The sequence below is a fragment of the Trichoderma citrinoviride genome (assembly GCF_003025115.1).
Source record: "Trichoderma citrinoviride strain TUCIM 6016 unplaced genomic scaffold BBK36scaffold_3, whole genome shotgun sequence".
NCBI classification, from domain to species: domain Eukaryota; kingdom Fungi; phylum Ascomycota; class Sordariomycetes; order Hypocreales; family Hypocreaceae; genus Trichoderma; species Trichoderma citrinoviride.
This window is the reverse complement of record NW_020194711.1, coordinates 1,010,000-1,035,138: the sequence shown is the minus strand read 5'-3', so window position 1 is coordinate 1,035,138 and position 25,139 is coordinate 1,010,000. Positions and strand designations below refer to the sequence as shown.

The 25,139-nt window shown below is 54.3% G+C and overlaps 9 protein-coding genes across 9 annotated transcripts; 3 read left to right on the top strand and 6 right to left on the bottom strand.

Moving 5' to 3' along the window:
- Positions 1-547: 547 nt before the first annotated feature.
- Positions 548-4,465, bottom strand: BBK36DRAFT_1156982 (hypothetical protein; the record flags this gene model as incomplete). Its single annotated transcript, XM_024893971.1, has 1 exon — positions 548-4,465. The coding sequence occupies one exon, from the start codon at positions 4,463-4,465 to the stop codon at positions 548-550; it is 3,918 nt and encodes a 1,305-aa protein (XP_024752052.1).
- Positions 4,466-5,537: 1,072 nt separating this feature from the next.
- On the bottom strand, positions 5,538-5,862 carry BBK36DRAFT_1099335 (RNA-binding domain-containing protein; the record flags this gene model as incomplete). Its single annotated transcript, XM_024889135.1, has 2 exons — positions 5,538-5,660; positions 5,722-5,862. Coding segments are annotated over 2 exons (264 nt in total), but the record flags the coding sequence as incomplete, so codon positions are not given.
- Positions 5,863-6,669: 807 nt separating this feature from the next.
- BBK36DRAFT_1156980 (ribosomal protein S30) lies at positions 6,670-7,051 on the bottom strand (the record flags this gene model as incomplete). Its single annotated transcript, XM_024893970.1, has 4 exons — positions 6,670-6,693; positions 6,752-6,856; positions 6,927-6,952; positions 7,018-7,051. 4 exons carry the CDS (start codon positions 7,049-7,051, stop codon positions 6,670-6,672), a joined length of 189 nt encoding a protein of 62 aa, XP_024752050.1.
- Positions 7,052-8,047: 996 nt separating this feature from the next.
- Positions 8,048-9,838, top strand: BBK36DRAFT_1113573 (phospholipase A2, group VII; the record flags this gene model as incomplete). The annotated part of the gene is made up of 1 exon (XM_024889929.1): positions 8,048-9,838. The coding sequence occupies one exon, from the start codon at positions 8,048-8,050 to the stop codon at positions 9,836-9,838; it is 1,791 nt and encodes a 596-aa protein (XP_024752049.1).
- Positions 9,839-13,675: 3,837 nt separating this feature from the next.
- BBK36DRAFT_1191701 (hypothetical protein) lies at positions 13,676-16,851 on the top strand (the record flags this gene model as incomplete). The annotated part of the gene is made up of 2 exons (XM_024896731.1): positions 13,676-13,750; positions 13,793-16,851. The coding sequence occupies 2 exons, from the start codon at positions 13,676-13,678 to the stop codon at positions 16,817-16,819; spliced, it is 3,102 nt and encodes a 1,033-aa protein (XP_024752048.1). The 3' UTR covers positions 16,820-16,851.
- A 517-nt stretch (positions 16,852-17,368) lies between these two features.
- On the bottom strand, positions 17,369-18,196 carry BBK36DRAFT_1113140 (hypothetical protein; the record flags this gene model as incomplete). The annotated part of the gene is made up of 2 exons (XM_024889876.1): positions 17,369-17,928; positions 18,004-18,196. 2 exons carry the CDS (start codon positions 18,194-18,196, stop codon positions 17,369-17,371), a joined length of 753 nt encoding a protein of 250 aa, XP_024752047.1.
- A 1,160-nt stretch (positions 18,197-19,356) lies between these two features.
- BBK36DRAFT_1191678 (hypothetical protein) lies at positions 19,357-21,003 on the top strand (the record flags this gene model as incomplete). The annotated part of the gene is made up of 2 exons (XM_024896730.1): positions 19,357-19,535; positions 19,776-21,003. The coding sequence occupies exons 1-2, from the start codon at positions 19,381-19,383 to the stop codon at positions 21,001-21,003; spliced, it is 1,383 nt and encodes a 460-aa protein (XP_024752046.1). The 5' UTR covers positions 19,357-19,380.
- Positions 21,004-21,047: 44 nt separating this feature from the next.
- BBK36DRAFT_1111795 (PhyH-domain-containing protein) lies at positions 21,048-22,102 on the bottom strand (the record flags this gene model as incomplete). Its single annotated transcript, XM_024889735.1, has 3 exons — positions 21,048-21,279; positions 21,340-21,515; positions 21,587-22,102. 3 exons carry the CDS (start codon positions 22,100-22,102, stop codon positions 21,048-21,050), a joined length of 924 nt encoding a protein of 307 aa, XP_024752045.1.
- A 911-nt stretch (positions 22,103-23,013) lies between these two features.
- BBK36DRAFT_1191674 (cystathionine beta-lyase/cystathionine gamma-synthase) lies at positions 23,014-24,769 on the bottom strand (the record flags this gene model as incomplete). Its single annotated transcript, XM_024896729.1, has 2 exons — positions 24,563-24,769; positions 23,014-24,501 (listed from the first exon to the last, which is right to left on the bottom strand). The coding sequence occupies exons 1-2, from the start codon at positions 24,743-24,745 to the stop codon at positions 23,014-23,016; spliced, it is 1,671 nt and encodes a 556-aa protein (XP_024752044.1). The 5' UTR covers positions 24,746-24,769.
- Between the last annotated feature and the right edge of the window lie 370 nt (positions 24,770-25,139).

The following is a 25,139-nucleotide window of genomic DNA, read 5'->3' as shown; positions in this document are numbered from 1 at the left end:
CTCAATCGCTTCATGTGCTGGGTAGAGCAGCGAGTACAACAGTGAGGGTTGAATAGGAGAGAAGAGAAGACGGGTGGGGGTGGGGGTAGGGGGGCGGAGGGAGGGATTGTAGAGGAGCCGTCCCAGGTTTGACGAGGAATGGTGGGCTTGATCTAGGGAGAGAGATCGGTATCGGAGGAACTGGGCTGTGGCAATGAGGAAATAGGAGATGTGCTCGTCCAGCTGGTAGTATATATCAATGTTGACGCTTTGGCTGAACGGCTTCATACTAGGCTCTTTTTCCATGGAGCTGTCATTCAGATATTGTACTTTGATCTAATGAAATGGTTAGTAGGTCCTCATGGTTGCGGCAAACACCCTCAAGCAAATAGACCGCCAGCCCCTGATATTCTCACTCAACAATAAGCATATTTCCCTTTCCGCTTCAACAAGAGCAAAACCCAATCTTCATTCCCGATAGGGCACCCCGAAACACCATGCTTGAATGGAAAGACAAAGAAAGAAACAAAGGCACCCGTGCGTATACATGACCCCAGTCTCAGTCCCCCTACGTTCTCGCAAACTTGACACTCTTCCTCCGTTCCCTCTCCCCCGTCATGGTCGCCCGTCCCGGACTCGAGCTGAGAATGCCTCCGCCGCCGCTCTTGTTCAGTGCCTCCCTCGCCATGCCGACGGCTTTGCTCTGCGGCACCTCGTTCGCATCGCTCTTGATGCTGCGGTCGACGCTCATGCTGCTCGGCCCGGTGCGCCCTGGACTGGACCTCCTGCTGGTGCTCGTCCGCGAGAACTCCTCCCGCATCCGCCCGCTGTCCACGGCGGCGGCCCGACCGAGCTCTTCCGCCCTGGCGGCCGCCGTTTCGCCCCTGTATTTCCCAGGGAGGCAGGCATGGCCGCAGCCGTCGACGGGACAGCATCCGTCGCTGTAGACGGTCGATGAGGAGGACACCTCAGCGGGTCCGAGAGCCGCGTGCCAGGTCTGCATGCACGAGGCGTGGCCGCCGTGGCAGCAGCTGGGACAGTACCACCATTCCGTCATCCACGTTTCTATGCTGGGGATGTCAACGACTTCGGTAGGCAGCGAGCTGGCGATCTCGGCATCTCGATGTCCGCATACTGCACAAGGGCTCACCGGCTGGCGGCACCTTTCACACGTCCAAAGGGCAGCGTCACCGCTGCTGCGGTCGATTTCTCGAGGCTTGCGGCAGTTGGAGCACATGAAGCCTGCTTTGACGCCTTGCTGGGCCGGTGTGAACAGAGAGGTGTAATTCTCGCCCCAGTTGGGCAGCCCAGCAGGCCAGCCTTTGATGGCCAAGTTGCGCAGGAGCGCGGCCTCCACGAAGAGGCTCATTCCCATGAGACGGGAGTGGTGCTGTCGCAGGACAGCAGTTGCTTGAAAGGTGTCAATGACGGTTTCGGGGACCAGGGGCTTGAGCAGGAGCACCATGGCCGAGGCATTGAGCGCCGAAGTCCGTGACTCGAATTCCAGCGCCCGCGTTAAAAGAGAGTAAGGGTTAAGCGGACATGCAGGTATAGTGGTGGTCTTGAAGGTTTTTAATTCCGACGCCTCTGTAGGGAAGGGGTAAGGGGGGTCACCCGGCCAGGGAAAGTAGTCAGTCACGACAATATGAGGGCTTGGGTCGTACTCGGGAGCCGTCGCCACAGGGGCTGGGCTGGGCAGTCGAGCCATCAGGATGTCGTTGGAAGGAGTCGGGTGGTGGCCGGCAAACCCCTGGTGGACATCGGAATCGGTCTGCGAAGCAAAAGACACCTGGGAAGGGTATGTCTCGTCCGTGACAGCAGTCGTTTGAGAGATCATGAAGACTTCTTCTTCCGGAGAGTCTACCCGAGCAAGCGGCTCAGATCCAGTCGACGGCTTCTTAGTTTGTGTCGGCGACTGCGGCTCGCCATCCTCGTGAGCCAGACTGGCAAACTCGGCACCAATTTGATTGCCAATTGCCGAGATTCGCAGTGAGTCGGGCTTCAAAGAGCTCGGGGCATTGGACGAGTCCCTCCTAGGTGAAGTAATATCACTATCGGAGGAGAACACTTGAGCAAAGCTGTCGGTCGAATCGTGCCTTGTGGCTTTTACTCGATGAGGCGGCTGAGCATCACTGAATGGTTTCTTGGACATCGGCACATCAATAGCCCGTGATAAAGCCTCCATGTCGTAGAAGTCATATCCCTCTGTGATGGACACCTTGGACGTTTCACTGCCCTGGCTCACCTCTGAGATCGGGGCGGAGTCGTGACGCTGGCGTGGGCTCAGACGGTAAGATCCATGAGCAGACGGTCCCAAGTTGAGGCTTTCAGGTTCGATAATGGGTGTTAATTTCTTCCCGTGAAGATAGTGCCGCTCATCCCACTCTACGGTGTCGTCGTCGCCCACGGGTCTCGCAAGCGGGGTTGGCACGTTGGAAGTGCTTTCGATCTCTTCGGACAACAGCGACCTCGCCATTGAAAAGCGGCCATCGACGCTGCCTGCTTGGCCGGACGGTCTGCGTGGTGTGTCTTCGCCATTGGCGAGACGGTTGACATGGATATGACTGGGCGTCTTCTTGATGGTCACCTTACCCTCGTCGAGACTCCTCTTGCGGAACCGAGCTGTTCGAAGCCGTAGATGATACTCGGCACGCTTCTCCAGCAGCAGTGACATCGCATAAGCGAGGATGCGCCATGTCTGTGACAGTCGGAACAATCGGACATTCTCAGCTGCCACGGCATACTGTTCCATGATACCCGCCACACGCTGGATGAGCGTCCTCTTGTCGGCTCCATCACTGGGTAGGTCTCGTTGAAGGGTTTCTAGATATATGCTTGAGAGATATTTGTACACGCCCACCGACTTTGCGGACGGAACATGTCCGGATGCCATGCCCTGCTGGGTCTTGAAGATACCAGTGACGTTGATTGACTGCTCCAGGCCGAGAACCTGCTTCCCATCATCTGACAGGTTGGGCAAGGACGGCGGAGTGGTGCTCATTGGCAAGCCGGACCTGGTGCTGAAGCGTCGTTTGCGGACTGTCCGCCTCCGCGGTCCTAGGAAGCTGCCCAGAACGTCCTCTTCCGAGTCGCTTCGGCTGACGCTGAGCATCGGGGTGTTGGGGCTTGTGCTGAATGGTGTTCGGGGAATCACCTCGGCATCATGGCTGACAGACGCGTGCGGCCGCGGTGGTTGCGGCCTCTCGTCAAGGAACATGACCACGTCTCCCCGGGATGAAAAGGCCATGGCAGAGGTTGACATCCGGTCAATGACTTTGGGCGCATAGGCAACGTCGCACTGGTTGAACATGCCGTCCCGCCCCACGGTCCAGAGCATGTCCTGGTCCAGCCAGTAGAGTGCCGACGGCGAGCTGTCGAAGCGCTCAATCTCCTTATAAGGCATCGCCGGCCTAGCCAAATCCCAGATATGCACGACAGAGCTGCCGTATCTTCGATTGCTCGTCTCGTCGTAAGTCACTGCCACCTGGGCGAGACGACGGGTCTGGGCAGTTGCGGACCACAAACCCGGCCGCCAGGCAATGGTGGTCACCGGAGCCGGTGTGGTGATGCTCCATTTGGGCTTCTGCCGCTTGTCTGCCGTCGCCCCAAAGTCCCACACGTGCAGCTTGGCATCCCAGCCAGCGCTCATCAGGTGGACGCCGTCTGCATGCCAGGCAATGGCAGAGCACGACTTTTCATGCGCATTGATCCGTAGCAGGGGCCGCGACGCCTGCCTGACGTCCCATTTCATAATCACACCCGAATCCGTGCAGCAGGCCATCTCGTGTCCGACCTTGGGCGACCACTTGACCTGCCTGACCGAGTCGTTGGTCTTGAGCTGCGAGAACCGCTGCCTGAACGTCAGGAAGCCTGCCCTGGTCTGCAGGGGCGCAGAGACGTCAAAGACCCGGACAACTCCATCCTGGCTGCCGGACAGCACCCAGCTCTTGAGGTGAGGGTTCACGTCCAGACTATTCACCTGCCGGGAGTCCTCCTGCATCTGTATGTACTCGAGGGGCTCCGATGCGCCGCCGGACCCCAGCCTGGCAACGTCGTAGGCGAAGATGCGCCCGGCCGCACAAGCTGTGAAGATGGTTGACGCGCCTTGCCACTTGACATCGCGAATGTTGAGCTGGTCCGCAACAAGGCTCCCTCCCGCGCCGGACGACTTCTGCGCCGTGATTGCCGCCCTGACGTCCACGCCGTCCGTAAACTTGAAGCTGAAGCTCGAGTCGCCAGCTGTGTCCGACACGACCGTCTTGAGGATGTGAGGGCCGCCCAGCACCGCGGCTCGGTGGTCGGGCGTCACGTCGAGGCAGGCAATCGGGCTGCCGACAGGATAGACGGCATTCTGCGACTTGGAAGGCCGGAAGATGGTCGGGATGGTTCCTTGGTTGCTGGCCAGGTCGCCGCTGCTGGCATCTGGCGCAGCCTTGCCGAGAAGCTTGCGCATGATCCTCGAGTCGAAGTGCGCCTGGCGTGACATGCCCTTCCGCTCAATGGCGCATCGCGTGGGCTGTCAGGCTGTTCTAGGGCTCAATTGCGTGTTGCGGTGAGGCGCGCAGGGTGGAAATGCTCAGTGATGAAGCATGGATTGCTCAAGCTAGAGGTAATCATGCCTGACGGCAGATGAGCATGAAGTCACCAAAGAACCCGACGCTACAGCTTAAGTTGTGTTGCTCAAAGGTACCTGTACCTCTGCAGCAGCCTGATGTTCCGTGGCGAGCGATGTAGTGGGGAAACCTGCACTGAGCTTCAGACTCCAATTGAAGTGGGGGATTTTCACTGCAAGTAATGCGCAACACAACTTGAACTGGAAGCACAGGAGAGCATCAATTTCGCAGCTCATCTCGGGCAGCATTAGACAAGAAACAGGTCACCCTTGGCGGCTTTGAAGTCTAGTATTGCCAAACTGCTACAGAGTTGTCCATTGCTGTCGTATGCAGCTCTAGACAAGAATATAATGTTATGGCCAGTTGATGCCATGATTGAAAGCCTCCAGAATCGGTAACGAATAACCCCAATGCATAGTGGTAGCAGTACTCTGTCCACTTGAAAAGACATCCAGATACCAGCAAAATGAGGTCTTGACGTCGATTATTCAAGGCCCATACCATCTGGCTGTTATTTTAGCACCAATCGTGAAGGCTAACCGCTCTCCAAAGCATTGTGCGTTCCCATTGTTCCCTGACAGGCCAAAGTCACAACCTGGCGAAGCTCTTCAGGGCCTTGTCCAGCAGATGCTGAGAAAGGCTCATTTTCTATTGATGACGGCAGCGAGATCCAAACCCGTTCCGGCTTGACTCCTGGACCCTAAAGAAATCGAGTCAGCCACGAGCCGAGCGTTATGGTCGCCCTCTAAGAATGCCTACCTCGCTGGTTTAAATTCCACAATGCCGACGTGCCATGGCCGTGGGCCATCACATCGGCCGCACACATTTGCTGTACTGCATTACCGCTCAGACTCTTCACGCATCATCAGCCTTGGCCTCGGGACTCCTGCTTCGGCTGCGTCCTCTCCGGCCGCCAGGCCTGCCTCCTCCTTGCCTGCCCTTGCCCGGTGGGGGTCTGACAAAGGCAAAGTCAACTTGAATCGTCTGGTCTAGCAGCTTTGTGTTGTGTGCTCCATCGATTGCGGCGCGCGCCTCTTCTAGTGTCGCGTACTCGATCAAAGCGTATCCCTAGGAAAGAAAGAATAAGCGCTCTGTTCGCAGGCTCCGTCTCTCCGCCAGAGAGTCATACCTTGACATAACCACTGCGCCTATCGAGGTTCAGGTGAAGGTTCTTGATCTCTCCGTAGTCGCCGAACTTGTCCTGCAAGGCTTCCTCGTCGGCCTCCTCGTGGACGTTCGTGACGATGATGATCCACCCCTCGATTGACCGGACGGCTGTTGCCTTGGTATGTGTTTGCATTTCGGCCTCGTTTCGCGTTGAGGACGGCGCAACGTCGTCGACTTCCATATCTACGTCGGCCATCTTGGGCAATGCGTGGCGTGGCGATCGCGTGGTGAGATTTGCTGGGATGATGCTCAGGCTGAAGCTTTGCAGCACTGCACCATATCGCGGGGCCGAGAAAGTTCCAAGTTGGCCTGCTGTCCATACACGTCACGTGACCGTGATTTTCACGAAAGGCTTCTCTCGCATGGCCTTCAGGATTTCGTGCATTTCGTTGACCTGCTGGTATCGCTTTCTTCTTTGCTACTTCTTACGTTTTGTGTACAACTAGCTTTCCGGGATATGCTCTACGTATGTCGACGTGCTTGGTATGGGCAACGGAATACATGCTTTGAGCCGGATAAAAAGTGAGGGATAGTCGAACGAGGCAAGGCAAAGGAACAGCGTCGTTGCAAAGAGACATGGAGCAGACAGGCAGCCCACAAACAGACCCAGAGTAGATGCAAAGCTGAATTTCTTTGTCTCGACAGTCGTGCCGTGATCCCATCAAAAATATCACAGACACCATCAACGGAACTTGAAATCGCGGACGAATCTTCGTTATATTGACAAACGACACCAGACGCCGAGAAGAGCCGTCGCGCTTCTTCGCATCTCTCATATTGTGGATGATGCTCAGCCTGCCGATCGACCCGACTCATTCCATTTCCCTTCTGCTGAAATTAAGCAACCATCGGAGAACGGCCCCGTTGTCAACCTTCACATCCTTCTCTCCCTAGCCGTCATCGTAATTGCTTAAGAGCCGGGGTTGGGGTTCATCTATCGCCGTCGTCAGTAACCAGAGCCCACGCAGCGCAACCTGCTCCGATATTCTCACCTTCCGCTTGCCACCGGTCAGGGTGACGTTGACGAATCGTCGGATGTACTTGTGGCGCTTGAGAGCACGGCCCTTGGGGGTCTTGGGCTTCTCCTGGGGCTCGACCTGTGAAGTTGAAAACGGTCAATACTCTGGATTCGGCAGCGGAGGGGGAAAGCGTTTCGGTTCGGCGTACTTTGGGGGTCTGAGACTTGACCTTGCCTGTTGAGATACAGTCAGTGAACCCGTCGATGGGAGCAAAACTTTTGATGATGGCTTGGACGTACCGGCACGGGCAAGAGATCCGTGAACTTTACCCATGGTGATAGATTGATTTGGCGATGATGTGTGGACGCTGAATCTGCAGTGGCGCGGTGAGATTTTTTGGGGGATTTCGCCAAATGATTGTGGGCAAGAGGAATCTGTCACGTGAGCGGGGACTGCCCTGCCGGATAAACCTAGCCACCGGCTTTGCCTCTGGATAGTTTCCGGCGAATGAGTCAGCGAACTCCATATTTCCAGACATCTCCGTTTGCGTCTTCTGATTGGATTTCACCGCGCCCCACTTCCGGCTCAACGGTAACACGTTCAATCCGATCTGTCTCTCTGTGATATGTCGTCATTGTTCCGCGCGTGTAAACTGGAAGTTTCAAGAATGTCATTTAGTCTTGAACCCCTGAGATGTTGACTGCAAACACTTTGCCATATGCGAACACCGAATCTGTGGTCTATCGTGATGCAGTCCGATACCTTATTATATTAGTCGGTACGTCTTTCGGGCGAATGGCCTTCACTGCATGGTTATGCCGCCAAGAATGATGCATTTCGTGTTCGCAACAAGTAGACAAAGAAAATGACAAAGCCAAAAGAAACTTTCAAAAAAGAAACTCATGGTTCGATGCCGTGTAGAAACTCCTTGAGACATTAGAAAACTGATAACTGATAAAACCAGTAATTCAGAACTGCTGTTGGATGTTTCTCTTAGTATCTTACCCTTTCCGTAAAGCAGCCTCGTCTAACGCATGTGATTGCGGTGACGATGTACAACACTTCTGGACCCGCAGGGAAGCCTGCTTCCATCTTGAAGGTGGTCTTGACGTCACATCTCAAAGAATTGAAAACAAAAGTCACCTCGACGGCATAAAAATTCCGTGCTGATCCGGAGAGTTCAGTCACTCATATAGCATCACCATTGACCTTCGCTAGACACAAAGCACTTTCAGGTGCCATCATGCTCATATTTCCCACACAATGGCGGCATCTCCATCATCCGACGAAAACACAATGGCGGCCTCTTCGTCTCTAGAAGCAAACACAATGGCAGAAACTCCATCGCCAGAAGCAACTACAAAGCCTCTCCGAAGGTCAGCCGTCAAACCACGAAAGACGTTTAGAGAACTCTTCCTGCATCGCCTCCCTCACTACAATGGACCCTACAATGTCGGATACATGGATATAGAAGTGCCAGTTCGCCAACCCCGGCCGGTTTCTAACCTTCGAAGACATGGAAAGCCAGTGCTTCGACTAGACACCGTTTTGATGGGAATCTACTATCCGTGTGACCTGCAATCTTCCCCTGGTGCGCATCGCGTCGACTGGATGCCGCGGCCACGAGTAGCGACGGCTAAAGGCTACGCTAAATATCTACATATTCCAGCACTCCCCGTCACTGCATATCTTGCCTGCACCTCCCTTTTCACAAAGCTGCCTGCATTTAGGAACGCCAAACTGGCCGCCCACTGGCCGGAAGATATATGCAAGGACGACTCTGGCCCAACCGGGCAAAAGGCCAGAGAAGAAGAAGATGATCCCACAAGTCGGCCCAAATTCCCCGTCATCATCTTCAGCCATGGGCTTGGTGGTTCACGGCTTTGCTACAGCTCCATATGTGGTGAGCTTGCAAGCTTCGGATTCATCGTTGTGGCGATCGAGCATCGTGATGGCAGCGGCGCCAGGACATATGTCAGTCTTCCGGGCAACGTTGAGGCGGCGGCCATCGAATCATCAACAGCCGAGTTACACACAAATAACGACGATGAGAAGAACGGCAAAGATAAAAAAGTGCAACGTCGAAGAAAAGAAGGACTGAACCCATATTATGTCGTCGACTACATTCTTCCCAAGGACAATGCGCAGGACACCCGCCCTCATAACAGCAGAGGCGTTGACCACATATTGAGATCAGCACAAATCGTACTACGGCAGGAAGAGATCAAAGAAGCCTATTACATTCTCGATCTGATCAATTCGGGCCATGGAGCTGATGTCGCTGCAATGAACCTCCGGAAAAGGGGCAACGTGGGATCCAGCTCGTTAGGCCTCAACGGTATCAACTGGGACGATTGGAAAGACAGCATGTTCCTTAACAACGTCACCATGATGGGACACTCATTTGGAGGCGCAACCACGGTCCAAACCTGCCGAGATGACTCGCTGGAATGGCTAGGCCAAGGCGTCATTCTCGATGCCTGGGGCCAAGCAACGCCACCTGCTGGAGAGACGAGAAAAGAGAGAGTCACAAAGCCCATTATATCAATCTCATCCGAAGCGTTCATGCACTGGAAGGAGAACTTTGATAAAGTCGTCGGGTTCAGTAATGAAGCCCGTGAATCCGGTGCATTATGCTGGATGCTCACAATAGTCGGATCGACTCACCTTGCCATGACCGATCTCGCCATACTCTACCCTCAATGGATGTCAATTTTCATGAAATCCATGGTCAACCCGACACGAGCAATCTCTCTCACAGTCACGGCGTCATTGGAGTTCCTCAAGATCATACTGCCTCCGGAACAGACCAAGTACAACATGTGGGCAGACGAGCAGCTCCTGAAATCTGCGGAGCCACCGTCCGACCCTACAGAGACTCTTCGGACAGATCACGCACCGGACCCCAAATGGGTTGCGGTACGCCTCAAGATACCTAACGAGCTCTCAGTCAGGCTCAAGGCTTGGCTTCGCCGGACTTGGCGGTTCATTATCTGCCGCGGGCGCGAAGTGCTTGAGCTCACTCATGGTTTGCACGACTTTGGGGAACAGGAGGAAATGTGGACTCATATATGTCCTACCCGCGAGGCAATTGAAGCGCATATGAATCGAAATCGTTAGATGGTGTTTACCAGCCGTTTTGCTGAAGCAGAGAATGGCATTGCGAAACGGAGTTTGTGTGACTACGAAGACTGTATATCACGGATGATGATTGATGACTACCTGTATTTTATAACTCTAGAATCTTAACACAGGCCGTTGGTGGGATATACTTTTTGTATATTAGATTAGATGTATATATATTATAAAAGAGGCGCAATGAGCTCTGCATCAACCCAGGCCCAGTGCACCACATGCTCTTTCCCCTTTGATTCAAAGCCTATAGGTAATATGGCCTGAGAAATTGAATAGCACTCGAGAGCGCTGTGTGGTGTTCAACAAGCCGGATGTTCCTCCGGCTTCCGGACTCGGCAGCGGATTTTCCGTAGTGCTACCTAAGGTAATCTTTCTAGACGTCCTTGTGTTCTGCAAACAGATCTGTCAAAGGCATAATGAGCATTCATACTGGTGTTCGATCTCATGCTCGGCTCGCAAGCATCTCTTTACTCGCCAGTGCACCGTCAAAGAGGTAGGCCTGGAATAAGCTGAACGGATACGAAGTTGAGACCATCCTTCCTAGGCTCCCCTCTAAATGGATGTGCATTATTTCTACTCCTTCCGATGAGAATCCTTCCGATTTGGTAGACTTACGTACCCGTACAATGAAGAAACCCCCGGTATCGTCTCTGTGTCACAATACGGAGTACAACCACTCAAGCGGCGATGCCCGGGACACATCCGCCGTGTGGTGATGGTGATCACTGTTTCAAAACCTGGCAGTGTCCGGTTGGCCGCAAGGGTCTTTTCCAGCGGGCCAGACAAATCTCCCTGCATACGTGTGCAAGAAAACGTTGACAATCCGGAGACATCCTGACTTGGATGCCTAGGATGCATACCCTCGTGTGTAGATGGGAGGCAAGCTTCCGACTTAACACTGCAGGTTTGTCGATTCTTCGCCCGAAGGACAGAATATAATACAGTTCAAGGTCGCTTCTGAAACTCTCCCCCGCACATCTTAGAAGTGCTTGGCATATGTAAGATGACCCTTTTACTTCGTAGGTATTGTACAACCCAACATCAACCAATTGCAAACATTACTCGACAATGCTATACATGAGGTACATGTAGAAATAGCCCACTCGAACAGCACAAGCCCAAGGCAAACTCCGTGAAGTCATCAATGAATACAAATGCATCTGCTCCCTGACGAACGCTCAATTTGCCCTCCACAATTTCGGACTCGGCGCTCGCATCTCTCTATTTTGACCCTGGTCCGATGCATGTACTTGGTGTCGTCACCTTGCCTCGGCAGCTGTTCCAGGATCTGCCATGGATCAAAGATGTCAGAAATGATATGGGACCTGAGTAACTGGCATTTCTCCACCTCCACGATGCATCTGTCGTTGAATTTGCGTGATCTTCATCTTTTCGCTTACGCTTATGCACAGTCATATTGCTTAAACCTAAACATCGTATCGGTCCGGGAGATGCTATGCAAGCTAAGGCTAGAGTCGAGGCCACTGCGTAGTCCGACAGAGATATAGATTGCCAGATGGCTTTCCCTTGCCTATTCTTAGTTCTCTTGCTAGTAAGGAAGACCAACTCCGTATCGTATCATCAGAAGGAGGCTCGGCAAAAGCGGGTAATGGTTGGGACATGTCGCCGTGACCTTCGAGCTCCAATTCAGATTGTCGCCATCAGCACCGCCAGATATTACCCACCATCTAAGCTGGTGGTGGCTTCGATTGTCCGCACGGCTTTTCACATCAGCTACCCTTACCTAGCTCCGATGGACAGCTACATGTCGAAGCATTGAAGCTAAAAGTAAAGTTATCTGCAGCGGAAAGACGGATCTGCGGCAGCTGGTCGTCGCCACTAGGGTAGCTGTCAGCCTTGCCTCGTGTGTTTATACTGTGGGCGACACCGCCCATTTCTCACACATTCTTGACCCGAGTCTCTCAAGCCTCTTCTGTAACGAAGTTCACGAGGTTCAGGAGTATTTCATACGAGGAAAGGAGCAGTAAGGCGGCTCGAGTTATTGTTGGCTGCATCTTGAATCGCAAATACTGTCAGATTGGCCTACCCTGGATCAGAGTCGTTCGAAACGGGGCCAATGGAATGAAGTCAAAGAACTGAGAGCTAGGCGGAATTGGCGTCCAAGAAGGCCCCGGATTTCTGTTCCTATTTTTATGCACAGTTCAGAGCGGCTTTGTGGTGGGAATGGGCGAAAACCGAGGTGGAACGACCAACGTCTTGTTGGCGCAGCTAGTGGCAGTTAGCGCCCGGCGGGCCAAAGAGTCGCGATCCATGTCGACGATCGGGCTCCAGCAGCCAGATGCTCTTTTTGGTGCTGGAAAACAGCCACCAAGGCGAGGCTAAGCAGGGGACCAGCGGTGGCTTGTGGGCGTGTCTTAGCGGGTTCGTATTCAGACAGCGGGTGGAGGTCCATTGTCCCGAGCGGGCGAAGATGGAGCCCAGTCGAATGAAGCTCAGCTTTCAGAGCATCGAGCGGCACGGCGACAGGCGCGCTAAAGAGCTGGTGCCGTCAGTTGGCATCCTCCACCGCATCGTACATGCACGTCGCCATGCAGCTAGTAGTAGAATCAATTATTAGCTGAGCTGTTCCGGCACGTAGCCATCAGTCAATCAATCGGACTCGACGGGTAGCACCATGATTATCGCCATCGCCACATCTCCTGCGGCCCGACACTCCTCGCTTCGCCGGCGTGAGGTGCCTTTAGCCTCACATGCCCTGCCTGGCTGTCCGTCTGCCTCTCCGTCCGTCCATCTGTTCCCCGGAAAGCTGGAATCATCCATCACTGCTTGCATTGTGGGTTCCATGACCTGCCTACACCAGACTCCGTTAGCACAGCCTGCAAGGTCGCACCGTCGACGGTGAGGGAGGGCCAGGGACCAGAGAGTCGGCATCTCTCGCCCACTGGTGAAGGACGGAGTTATCGCCGTGAGACCACCGCAACGTATCGTCGAGGCAAGGTACCCGACCTTGTACGGGACAAGTGGACTCAATACCAACCGTATTAGTAGTACGACTTGTTCAACTTGCCTCCGTCAGTCCATCGACATCTCCCGCCAGTTCAGCTGGCCCAGGGGCCCGCCTGCTCGGCCCATTGGACCACCTCTGTCGCATCTGTCTCAGCGGTTGCACACCACCATTGCGCCAAACCTTGCTTCCCCAGCTCGTATTGCGGACACTAAAATCCACGGCCTCGTTTCGCTGGCGCCGCCATCCATCCGCTTGCTCCCGACCCGGGTCGAGTCGACTGTCATCGCACGGCCCTTTGCTAGGTAGGTACGCTTGGTGCCCAGCAATTGTCGCCAGTCAGTCAGTATTGTACCCAGGCCTCGTCTTAAGTTGTTGCTTCTACCAGCCAGCCCCCACGTGCAGAACAGGCATTGAATGCCAGCGTCGTGCAACGGCCAACGCCAAGCCGCTCTTCTGCCGCACTTCGCCCTCGTTGGGTGATTTTCTCTCTTCTTCTTCATTCTTCTCCTGGCCCTCCGTCGTCGCTCGTTTCGAAGCAAAGCTGGGTGAGCTCCGTGCTCGAGACCGAATCGTCCCACGCCGTCGCACTTCCGCTCCTGATACACGGTGTGCTCGTGAGAGCCGGCCGCCCTCCTCGAAATTCAGCAGAGGCGCATGCTCGCAGCCGTGCGCCGGCTCATCGTCTTACCAGCCACATCGGAGCCACTGACGAAGTCTCTCCCTTTGTGCCGCCTTGCCTGCCAGCTCTCCTCGCTGTCCCTGCCCGTCTATTTTTACAACGCATCCCGTCCGCTCGACCGCTGGTTCGTCGGGCAGTATCTGGCCTTCACGCCCAACTCGCAGGCCTCGCCATGATGTCCAACCACAAGACGCGACCCGCTCGCTCAAACAGCTTGCAGCGCATGCTGGAGCTCGAGCGCCGCTACATGGTAAGCATGCCTGCGCCAGCTAGCCATCTCAAATACCTCGAGGAAGCTAACGCGGTCCCTTTCTTCACACGAATGCAGCTTGAGCGACTCCAGGCCTCGGCTTCGCAAGCGAATGCATTGTCTCCCAACTCGGGCTCGATAGCTGCTGTTGTCTCCAAGCCGCCATCTTCATCGCCAAATCGCCCTGCAGTTCAAGCTCACCGTATCGAGCCATCCCCCCTGGAGAATGCCGCGATGGGCGCCACCGTCTCCAGAGCTAGAGAGACAAGGCCAGACGCTCAGATCGGTTCGGTGACCATCAACGTCAGCTCGCCTATGCTCAAACTGGACCTTGCGCCCGAATCCGACAATGGCGCGCAAAGGGGTGCCGTGGTTGTGCATCAGTCGCCAGCCGTGGACAAGCCAGTCGTCAAGGCTGTCTCTTTCGACGTTCCGCTCAGTGCCTATGAAGAAGAGCGGCGATCCATTTGCCAATCTCCGAGCTGGGAGGCATACGGCCGGCGCAAGAAGAGCGAGAAGAAGGACTCCAAGAAGGAGCAAAAGAAAGAGCAGCTGAAGAAGGAACAGTTGAAGAAGGAAGAAGAGAGAAAGGAGCAGGAGCGCAAAGAGCAGCTGAAAAAGGAGCAGTTGAAAAAGGAGCAACAGAGAAAGGAGGAGCTGAAGAAGGAACAGGTCAAAAAGGAGCAGGCCGAGAAAGAGCAGCGGAAGAGAGAGCAGCAGGCCAAGGCATCGAAGCGCGAAAAGGAAGAGTCCGCGCTTAAGAATGCGTTGATTAAGAAGAAGCGCTTGAGCAAGCAACCTCCTCCTTCGTCGTCGCATGCCATCGAGCAGGCGAATCGCATATCCGTCGAGGCAGCGGCATCTTCCAGAGACAGGCAGAGGCCGTCGAGTGCCCTGGAGTTTTCGCCTCCCGCCAAAAACGACACGCCCGCTCGCCCTTCTCACAGGCGATCCGGCTCCTTCACCTCCCTGATAAGGTCACCCTTCGAGTCTCGGCGGGCTTCCTCCGACACGGCTCGCCCAGTTGAGACGGGCTTCATCGGCGGCATCAAGCTGGAGATACAACGATATGCTGCCAACCAGAAGGCCGCGGAAGAGCCTCAGAACATGGACGAGTCCACGATCCACCCAGCCCTTCGGACGAACAACGCTCACAACCAGAAGTGGTCTGCACCCGCTGCTCGCCCAATCCCGGATTCCCAGCGCCGGGCTTATCCTCCCATCACTCGACATCCGGCTGCAGCCGCCAAGACCAGGTCCCTTATCTCGAGCGCGGAGATGGAGGCTCAGGACACCGGTACAATGGAGAAATGGAGGGCCTTTGTTGGTTTGAAACCCAAAGACCCGGCTGAGTCAACCAAGGCCGCTGCCCAGCAAGAGGGTGCCAAGAAGCCTGCAGTCACTAACGAGGCAAGCAAATCGTCTCCCGCATTGCCATCGCCACAGGCCAACGCGAACACTGGGACAACTTCAGAGATCCGACCCCCAGCGACCGCTGTTCCTACTGTTCCTACTGTTCCCCCAACAGGCTCATCAGCCGGCAGCGGCACCCAAGTCCCCCAGTCTAAGCTCAACGTATCAACAGGCGATCACCAGCTGAGCAATTCTGCCGTCGCACAGAAGCCACCCCAGGAGAAGCTGTCTCAAGCCAACCTTGCCCAGCTGCAGCAGCATGAAAGTAGCGGTCCTATCAAGAGCAGTACTCCCGTAGACAAGGACCTGGTCAACGGTTCCTCCCCCATGGCGGGCTCTCTGCCCCCCGCGCCTCCCCGTCGAAGCTCGAAGCGAAACTCCCTCCTTAGCTTAGATGGCTCAGTATCACCCGTGTCCCGCTCACGCTCGCCAGCACATCGACCCGGTAGCTCTGACTCCACCACTAGTATTGGCGATCGGATATCAGGCAAGCCGAAGAGAACCGCCAATAACACTATAGGTGGAACCGAATCGCAAAGCGGCGGCGTTCCTCTCCAAAACCCTACTTCTCGGGAGGCCGGTCGCACCTCCAGGAACCAGAAGCCAGACCCCATAGAAATACCGACATGGGAGGACATCCAATCCTCTGTCATGCAGGTCATCGAAACAAAGGTCTCGCTGTCTCCGATCCGCAAATCTCACAGCTCCCTTCGGGATGACAGCGATTTCACTGTTCGCCGCCTCACGGACGATTCTGTCCCGACGACATCGGCTGATGATGATTCTTCTGATGACTTCCACTCGGTGTCAACGCCTGGTACGCCTGACACCTCCCGGCCACAATCCGAAAAGGGGCTTCCTCCACCGTCTCAAGATATTGAGGGTCAACGAGCAGGCACAGAGCAGAACCGAGCGAGGAACCTCTCGCAAAGCCCAGTTAAGCAACCACTGCTGCTCCAGATTGGAGGAGGCTTCTCGGGTTCAAGCAGTCCGCCAAAAGTTACACCCACCAAGACTACTCCTGCGGACAGGACACGGGCTGCTCACCATCGGACGCAATCAGCTGTGGATCCTGCACCCGGAGCTGACTTCCTACCCAAACTGAAGCATCAACCCCTGAAGGCTGGGGAAAATGCATTGGTTTCGAAGCAACACGTCCCGTCTGCGGATTCACTGCTTCCTGGGGACGAAAGAGCAAACAGCAAGACTCAACTCGTCGTTGCACCATGGCCCGCCTCCTATCTTGAAGAGGCTCGGAAAGCAGCCCCCTTGGCCCCGCCTCCTCAGGTGCTAGGTTCGCCTCGCCTCGTGCCCAAAGGAACGCCGCCAGCATCGATTCGCAGCCAGCCATCGCCCACCATGGACCTTACGCCAACAAAGGGGCCACGACACACAGCAGGTTCGCCTGTTGGCGGCGAGCCAATTGCCAAGATGTTTGTCGAGTGCTGCGGATGCAAGTACTACCACGACATGCCCAGCAACATTTACGAAGCCATGGCCAACCCAGAGGCTGTGATTCGGCCGCCACGAGGGAATGTCGGATTTACTGGCGCACTGTCCATGACGGTCAAGTGCCCGTGGTGCTCTCACGAGATGAGCACCAAGTGCTGCGCTGGCTATGCCGCTATGGTATACGTCAAGGAGAGGCTCCATTAGTGGCTCGACTCCCCCCTTTCATCCCTTTTTATCTTCTGTTTTTTGGTTATATCATACCATTCACGATGACACGATTTGTTGCGCGCCAAGATTGGGCTTCTCCAGCCAACGCCATCTTCAAAATAATGAGCCACAGTTGGAGGGAGCCATCTGCTGATATTTGATTTCTTTCTCTCCCTCATATTTCTTAACTTTCTTTTTTTCGTTTCTTCCTTATGACGCTTATGATTACGATGATGTACAAAAGTCAAAATGATTACCTATTATGAACATGTAATGCAAAGTTGCTCTGAATTGTGGCTGCTGAAATTGATCATTCAGTTATCTACCAATTGTTCTCATATATGCAGGGGGGGGGGATTCTTCTCGCTCATTTCCATCTGGCCATGTAAAGAGGAGTCTGTCTTGAACATATGTGTGGCTGTGCGCCAAGCGCAGTATTAGCGAAACTGAAATAAAAAATATATCGAGTAATACCTCGTTGCTCTATTCTGCACAAGTGGGCGTATCTATCGACCGACCAACCAGTATATTGTCCCCTCCCATGAGTTACACAGCATAAGTCCTGCGCAGGTCGTGGTTTCGCTGCTGCACCTCGGACACCTTTCTGGCCAAGTCGAGGTTTGTGGAACGCAGAGCCGACATCGCTTGTGTGGCACGGTCGAGCTGGCCGTCGAGGAGTTCCTCTCTCCTCTCGAGGATAGCGACGCGATCTTCCAGAAAGGCCAGTCTAGAAAGGAGACTGGCATCGTACTCCTGGGCGTGCTCGCTGATGCTGCCGGCATCAACGCTGGCGCAATCGTGCATAGCGGCGTCGCTCTTAGCGCTGCTGGCGTCTGTGGTGGTGGTGGAGAGGGCGGCTGAGGAGGAGGAGCCCTTTACGAAGCCGTTTCCAGTAAGGACCTCGATAAAGGGCTTGTAGGGCATCTTTGCCTGGAGGCGGAGGACGTTGTACATCTGGTCGGCGTAGCGGACGGCAAAGGCGGCCATGTCGGGGCCGGTGTCGTGGGTCATGGGCATGGTGCTCAGGGGCTCGACGACGGAGCGGTTGAGGCGGGGCCAGATGTCGTTGGGGGGGCGGGATGGCTGGGGGCGTTCGGATGTGAGGTCTGTTATTTGCTTGATTTCTTTGATTAGAAGTTCTAGGTTGCCGAAGGGGAATAGATGAGAGACTCAAGACGTACGTAGGCGATAGTATTCTTCTCGAAGATCGTACAGAAAGGACTGGATGCTCCAGTGGGTGTTGCGGTCGATGCGAAGGACGGCCTTGAGGATGTCGACGAGCTCTTCGACGAAGTTGCTGGCGGTGGAGGCGATGATGTGGTGGCACAGGAGGTCTTCGAGGTCCTGTACCACGCTGATGAAGTCTTTTGGCATGCTGGGCTTTTTACCCTTATATTCGAGGAGAATAGCGATGATAGAGTATGAGATGACCTTGGGAGGCGAGACTGAAGACTGGTCCAGGAGATGGAATGACTTGGGAGAGAAAATTGCGACGAAAGAGGAGGGAAAAATCGAGAGATAGGAAGGCCTGAGGTTTGGAGGAAGGAGAGAGGCATGGCTGATGCGTGGTAGGTGTTTCGGAGTGTGCACATGGTTCATCACACGTTTTCTGCGTGAATCGGGTGCAGCTAGAAGACGCTGAATTCACTGCTGCTTGACTTGTTTCCTTTGCACTTCGAACCTAAGGTAGTCATTGGGGGAATTTCTTTTGAGTTGGGATTTGAATCACGGCGGGAGGGAGGCGTCATTGCTGTCGTTGTCGTGCTGCCTGTGTGACATAGAGAAGACGCTTATCAGTCAAGTCGAGGAAAACTGAGTTGAATAAGATACTGGGTGGAACAATCAAGCCGGCATACTCTTGAATCTTGGTCAGGTATAGCAGGGCGTGATGCTGAGCGTGATGTGGGTGGTACCAAGAGGGCTTTCATGGTCTACTATGCATGGTCTATCTAGCCTGGCGCTTATCATAACAGTGATAATAAGTGGCTTGTAGTCTGTGTCTGTCGTGGGTCTTAGCAGGCTGATACTGTCTGTGTCCTGCCACTCCTAAGTTGAGGCTATACCCACGCACCCAGATGCAGCCACTGCAGCGAATCAATGGAGTTTAGTCCGCCGTCGTCAGCGCTGCCCGCGCGGCTAAACCCGCCTGAAGAGTGTCACCCAACCCGACGATAAAAGGCAAGCGGCGCCGGCGCCATTCTTTGTACGTAAAAACTGCCTACACTAAGCCGGCCTATTACTCCGATGCCGTCCACTTTTTTTTTCTCCTTCTGTTGATTCTCCCCCCGTCATCTTTCCCGCCTCCGATTCCCACTCTCAACCAACAATCCATCCGACGACCTCTGATCGGGATTGATGAGTACTTTCATCCTTGTCGTACTGACCACTAGCTACAATGAGCTCAAAGGGCTCGGGTGAAGCAACAAAGGGTGAGTCGAGGCGTGTTAGTCCTCTGTCCTTGTTTCTTTCTTCCCCTGCGGATTTTGATTCTCGCTTGCTTGACGAGGGTGCGCGTTGCTGATCCGATCCGATCCGCCGAAAAAGGCTGCCGCAGTTGTATGCGGCGACGCATCCGATGTGACCTCGGCCGCCCGGCTTGTGCGAAATGCATCAAGAAGGGCCTCGTCTGCCCGGGATACGGGCGACACCTTCGCTGGGCTGATGGCGTGGCCGTCCGCGGCAAGCTCAAGGGCCAGAGGCTGCCCGTTGCTGGGTCGCTGCCCATGGAAATGACTTTATCGACAATCGAGGATCCCATTGCTGCACCAAAGCCGAGCACTGCTAGTACTATCGCTACTCCTGTTCCTCCTGCTGCTGCTGCTCCCGTCCCTGTTGCTACTCCTGTCCTTGATACTGCTCCTGTCCCTGCTGCTACGCCTGTCCCTGTTGCTAGTCCTGCCCCTGCCGTCGACCCCAGTACGACGAACTCTTCCGGAGCCCTCCAAGTGACAAGGCCGACATCTATCAGCATCAAGTCCATGGAAAACACCCCTGCTGCTCAAGGTTTACTACTAAACTATACCCAGTGGGCGTCTTCACCAGAGATCATCGAATATTATGACAAGTATCTTGCGGGACGCATGGTCTGGGTCGACTCGGATGAAAATGATTATCGGCGTCGGATGCTACCCATGGCTGCCAACGCTCCAGGTCTTCGGTTTGCCATTGCCGCCTTTTCTCTCTACCATGGACCCATGAAGTTCCCGAGCGAGCTGGCCCGCTATCACGAAGAGGCACGCGACGCATGCTTAAATGTTGTCAGGGAACAGCTGCGGGAAATGAATGATCGACTCAACAGCGGAGCCGAGCTTAATACCCGCGACGACGTCGCCAACGCGGAATGGGTCCTGGCCTGCATTCTCGTCATCGCCAACTACGAAATGGCCAAGAATCACTCCGAGGCGGCTGAAAGTCATAGGCTTGCAGCGAGAACCATCGTCAACGTGTTTGGAAAGAACGAAGCGTGTAACAAGGGCCTTTTTGCATTTCTGAGGAATCAACTTGCGATTCACGAGGTTCTCGGCTCGGCAACATCCTTCGACTTGAAAGACGTTGCAGAAACCGTCTTACCCACATCCGACTCTGGCGACCGTGTGCTGTTCTCTGAGTATCTCTCTTTTCTGCACCAGATTACGCTGGCTTCTCGGCGATCCATGGCCGTCAACGAGGCCATTGATGTGTCTACATGGCCCCAGAGCTTCACCATATCAGAAGTCCAGTCACGCTTCGAGCAGGCAAGAGGGCAGACGTTGATGATAGCAGGAAAGCTGCAAATGGAACCTCCGGTTGTGCGTCGGGACTTTATCCGGCTGGTGGACCTATATCACCATGCTGCGATTGTCTATGCATACAGATGCCTGGGCTATGCGACGCCTGACAACTTTGACTGGCTGGCTTCCGTCACAAAGCTGTTTGACCAGCTGGACAAGATTGAAAACCCCTCGCTCTGCATCCAGAACCTCCCGTGGCCCATCTTCATTGCGGGTACTGAGTGCTACGGCGACGTGGAAAGGCAGCAGAAAGTTACTGAAATTCTCGATAAAACGATCAGAACCACTGGCTTCAACCAATACGAAACCATCCGGAGCTTCTTCACCGCTTTCTGGAACGGCCCAGAGCCAAACTGGCTACCGGTTGCACAACAACTGCAAGCGAACGGACTGAGGATTCTTGTTGTTTGAAGACGTAAGGAGCATCTTCGTCAACAAAACATGGTTCTTCTAATCTATCTGCGGATGGTCTCCTCATCTAGGACATTGAATATCTCCTCCATGGGATCCTTGTACCGGTACAAGCCCAGGGCTGGCGGGCAGAGTCCATATCCGAGCAAACGCAGCAGTTGTGGTGAGAAGCCCCGATCCTTTGCTAGCTCTGGCGGCAGTTCCAGATACTGATTCTCTTCCTGCCTCAGTGTTCCTTTGCACATGAATACGCCAATTGTCTCGCGTGCGTCGTCCCTAAGCGTTTGAAGATTGTCAGCTACTGTGGCTACTAGAACGTTTTCTGAGGCAAATTACTTTGTGACGTTTGCGCCTCCCGCATGATATACGTTGCCAACGAACATAGCAGCGTCTCCCACCTCGAGCTCCGCCGAAATGGTCTCTTCCTTGAGAGGGCACCTGTCTGGCCCCCACAAGTGGCTCTTTGGAATAATCACTGTCGCGCCGTTCTCCTTTGTCGTCTTGGACAATGCCTAGTTTCACGCACGGTCGTCAGCCGGTATTTGTGTGGCCGTCAGGAGGATATTACGATTGGAACTCATACCGTGACGCAGCCTAGCATGACGGGCATATCGCAGTTCCGAGTGTGATAGTCTGAATCGTCCCTGTGGAGTGGTTGCTGCTTGCCGCCGGGCTCGACGCGAAAGCCCACTATGCTTGCGATCTGCGGCTTTGCTGCCACCGTCTTCTGCTCTTGGCCCTCCCAGTAGGTGTATCTGCTGGTCAACATACGCTCGGCGACGGACTGGAAGAGCGGGTTCACCACCAGCTTGGCACTGGCTGGTGACTTGGCCAGAATGCCATGAGCGCGCTTCGTTGTGCTGGGAAAGAAACCAGCTGGATCCGGCCTGTCCGAGTCGAAGATGGGCTTGAGATCGGTCTTGATCTGCGCGCAGAGAGATTGGGGGACCAGGTTCTTGACGATTACGGCGCCGTCCCTATCGAGGATAGACTCTAGCAGGGCGGCATCTGTAGCCGGATCGTCGGCATAGACAGTGGTGATTTCCTTGCCGGCTTCGGAGGGAAACTCGGCCGTGGTGTAATGCTGGGTGCCGGTCATTTTTCTGTTACAAGCGGCTTGATACTACACGCAGGATACTTGATGAGCTCGAACCAGGTCGAGATGAGACGAAATAATGATAATGGAAGTTTACTGGTATGATGTCGAGGACCCACGGCCCTCATTTATACCTTGTTTCTCTACTTTATTGAATGAAGAAGCTGTCCATGAAGTCCCAAGTTGGGGAATTAGCCAGAGAAGGAGACTTCATCGCCACCTTGCCACTCCAAGCAACTATATCGAGAATGACATGCAACCCCAACCCCGTCACGAGGGGAAAGAAAACAACATGGAAAACCCGGACAATGCCACGCAAAGTGGTTGCAGCAAGTCAGTTACCAAGAGGGGAAAGAGAAAGGGAAGGAGAACCATAATCGAAAAGTACAAGTCCGATCTGTTCGATGGGGTCGGGAGGGCGTCTCCGGTTAGTAACCTGATGTGGTTTAGGGAGGGACCCGGGGGGAAGAGTGTAGCATGGGGGGGAAAATAAGAGAGGGGAAAGAATGAAGGTTCTCTTGTTATAAAATGCCGGCGGAGTGTTAGTGATGGGGGCAAGAGGATTCTTTTCTTTCCTTTGTCGGGTATGGATTTCTTTTGTTATATCTTGTAGATGAAATTTCAGTGATGGTATGTGAGAAAGAGTAATATGTATAATAACGGGGGTCTTCCTCGTGGTGATAAATTGAAGTCCGATTTATATTGAATTTTGCTGCTTTTGACATCCTTGTACAGATTGATTGGCTATTCCAAGATGGGCCATATGAATGCTGTTAATGGCACAGAATAAGACCCAGGCAAGAACTTGATGTGCTCGTCTTCTTGATGGGACTCATCACGTCACAGATCAAACGACTGTGGGCTTTTGTCTCATCAAATCGCTATCTGTGACTTACATCCCAGCCTAAATCCACTCATTGGGTTCCATTCGGGGCTGCCTTCTTCTTGGCCTCAGTCGCTGCATCTAGCGCAACCTTGAGCGTGTCGATCAGGTCCTCCACCTCTTCCAAACCGGCAGAAAGCCTGATGCTCTCCTCAATGGCGCCATACTTTCTGAACTCCTCCCTCTCCTCCTTCTTCTTTCCAAACATCATCATGTTATACGCCAGCATGATGGTGACGTGGCCACCCAGATGTGGGCTGGAGTAGAAGCCGCATCGGTCGTAGAACGCTTCGGCGGCTGCTACGCTCTCAAACTCGACATTCAACAGGCAGCCGTATCCCGGGTTGGGGAGTTCCGTGGTGCTACGCCTCAAGTAGCGGTCATAGTTGGACTTGTCGGGCAGCAGACTAGGGTACTGGACCTTGGCCACGGGAGAATCATCGCGGCCGATTGTTCGGTGCAGGAAGGTTGCCATGGCCTCCGCGTTCCTATTCAGACGGCGCGTGCGTTGGAGATAATCGGCCGAGTTGAGGAGTATCGTCTCTGCGTCGGCAGTGAAGAACTCATTGTTGAAGGCCTTGGCAAATCGTGAAGACAGCTCGTTGTAGTGAGGAGAAAGTGGGTTGAGGACAATGGAGCCGCCGAGGGCATCAGCTCTGCCGTTGAAGGACTTGGTGAGAGAGGTAAGGAGGATGTCGGAGTCGGCCAAAACGTCGACATTGGCAAACCCCGCCAGAGTGTCATCAACAATCAGCACGAAACCATGTTTCTCAGACAGTTTCTTGAGGCGAGACAGATCTGTGCTTTCCGTCGTTGGGTTCCCCGGAAATTCAACAATGACGAAGCTTACTTTTCTGCCTTGGCTCGCTTCCCCGTCAAGCCACGCCTCCATTTCGTCGAGACCTTGCTTATCAACCTTGCCAAAGTGCTTGAATCCATTGGGACTCTCTTCGTGTAGATGATGGTGTGTGTTGTGGAAGACGACGCCGAGGACAATATTGGTTCCGGGGCGGTACTCCTGGATAAGATTTGTCGCGTAGAAGATGGCGGCCATGCCGGTAGGGAAGAGAAGGACGTCACTAGGTTTGCTCTTGACGAGCTCTGGATCGATGGCACCACGGTGAACAAAGTAGTTGATACGTTCGCGGAGCAGTTGATGAGCTGGGCCAACAGGTGTATAAGTTGGCTTGGGAGGGTTCTTGTAGTCATCGAACGAGACTTCAACCAAGGTGTCGATATCCTTCATCAAGTGCTCGGCCATCCGAATAGAAAGTCCAAGCCCGGGAGTTCCCCAGCTGAGCAAAAGCGCCTTGGTGTCGGCTGGTTCAAACAAGACGGCATAGAGACGATGTCCAGCAACATCAACACACTTGAAGGTGAGCTTTTCTGGATCAATGACCGCCTCTTCGCGAGCCTTGTTCTGAACATGGCCCGCCGTATAAGGCCACATGACAGGATTGAGATACACCATGCAGGACTTGCCCTCATGACCTAGTCTCTTCGCAACCTCTTGGCCGAGCTATACATGTACACGATCAGAGGGCTTGCCAGTTATTGTCGAAGTATGTTGTGTAGCTCACCATGGCAGCGGAGTGCGTTGGACCAAAGCGCGGATAAATATGAACGACTTTGGCCATGGGAGACATGTCTCCATCGCGGAAGTTTCGAAGCATGCCCCATCCAGGCAGGTTGCTGATGATGCTGTAAGGGGTCTGAGGCGGCGGCGCATGGCCAAAGTCGGACTGTGGTTTGAGGACGACCATTTTGCTGTTCTCGACGAGAGCTGACCCTTCCTTGAGGTATTATAGAGAGGCAAATATACAAACACGCAATGATGCAGAGATCCAAAGATGAAGGAGCCCAAGGAGGGCAGCAGCTCCAGGACTCCGCGGTCATATATGAACTACAGCAGCGCCAGTTCCACCAGCAAGCCGCATGCATGCTGCAGGGGAGAACCAACGCCGTGATTCGTAGCGTTCGGGCAGCTTATGCGGTTCGTAGCCCATTGATTCGAGGCTAGCGGACCAGGTCCAAGATCCGTCAGAGGCGCAGGCGAGTGGTGCTACTGTCGTTACCCAATGATTTGCTGCCGCTAGCGCCGCTCACTTGGTGGCTCACCAAGCTCACGTAGGATGAAGCTTGCATTTGTGTACGTGT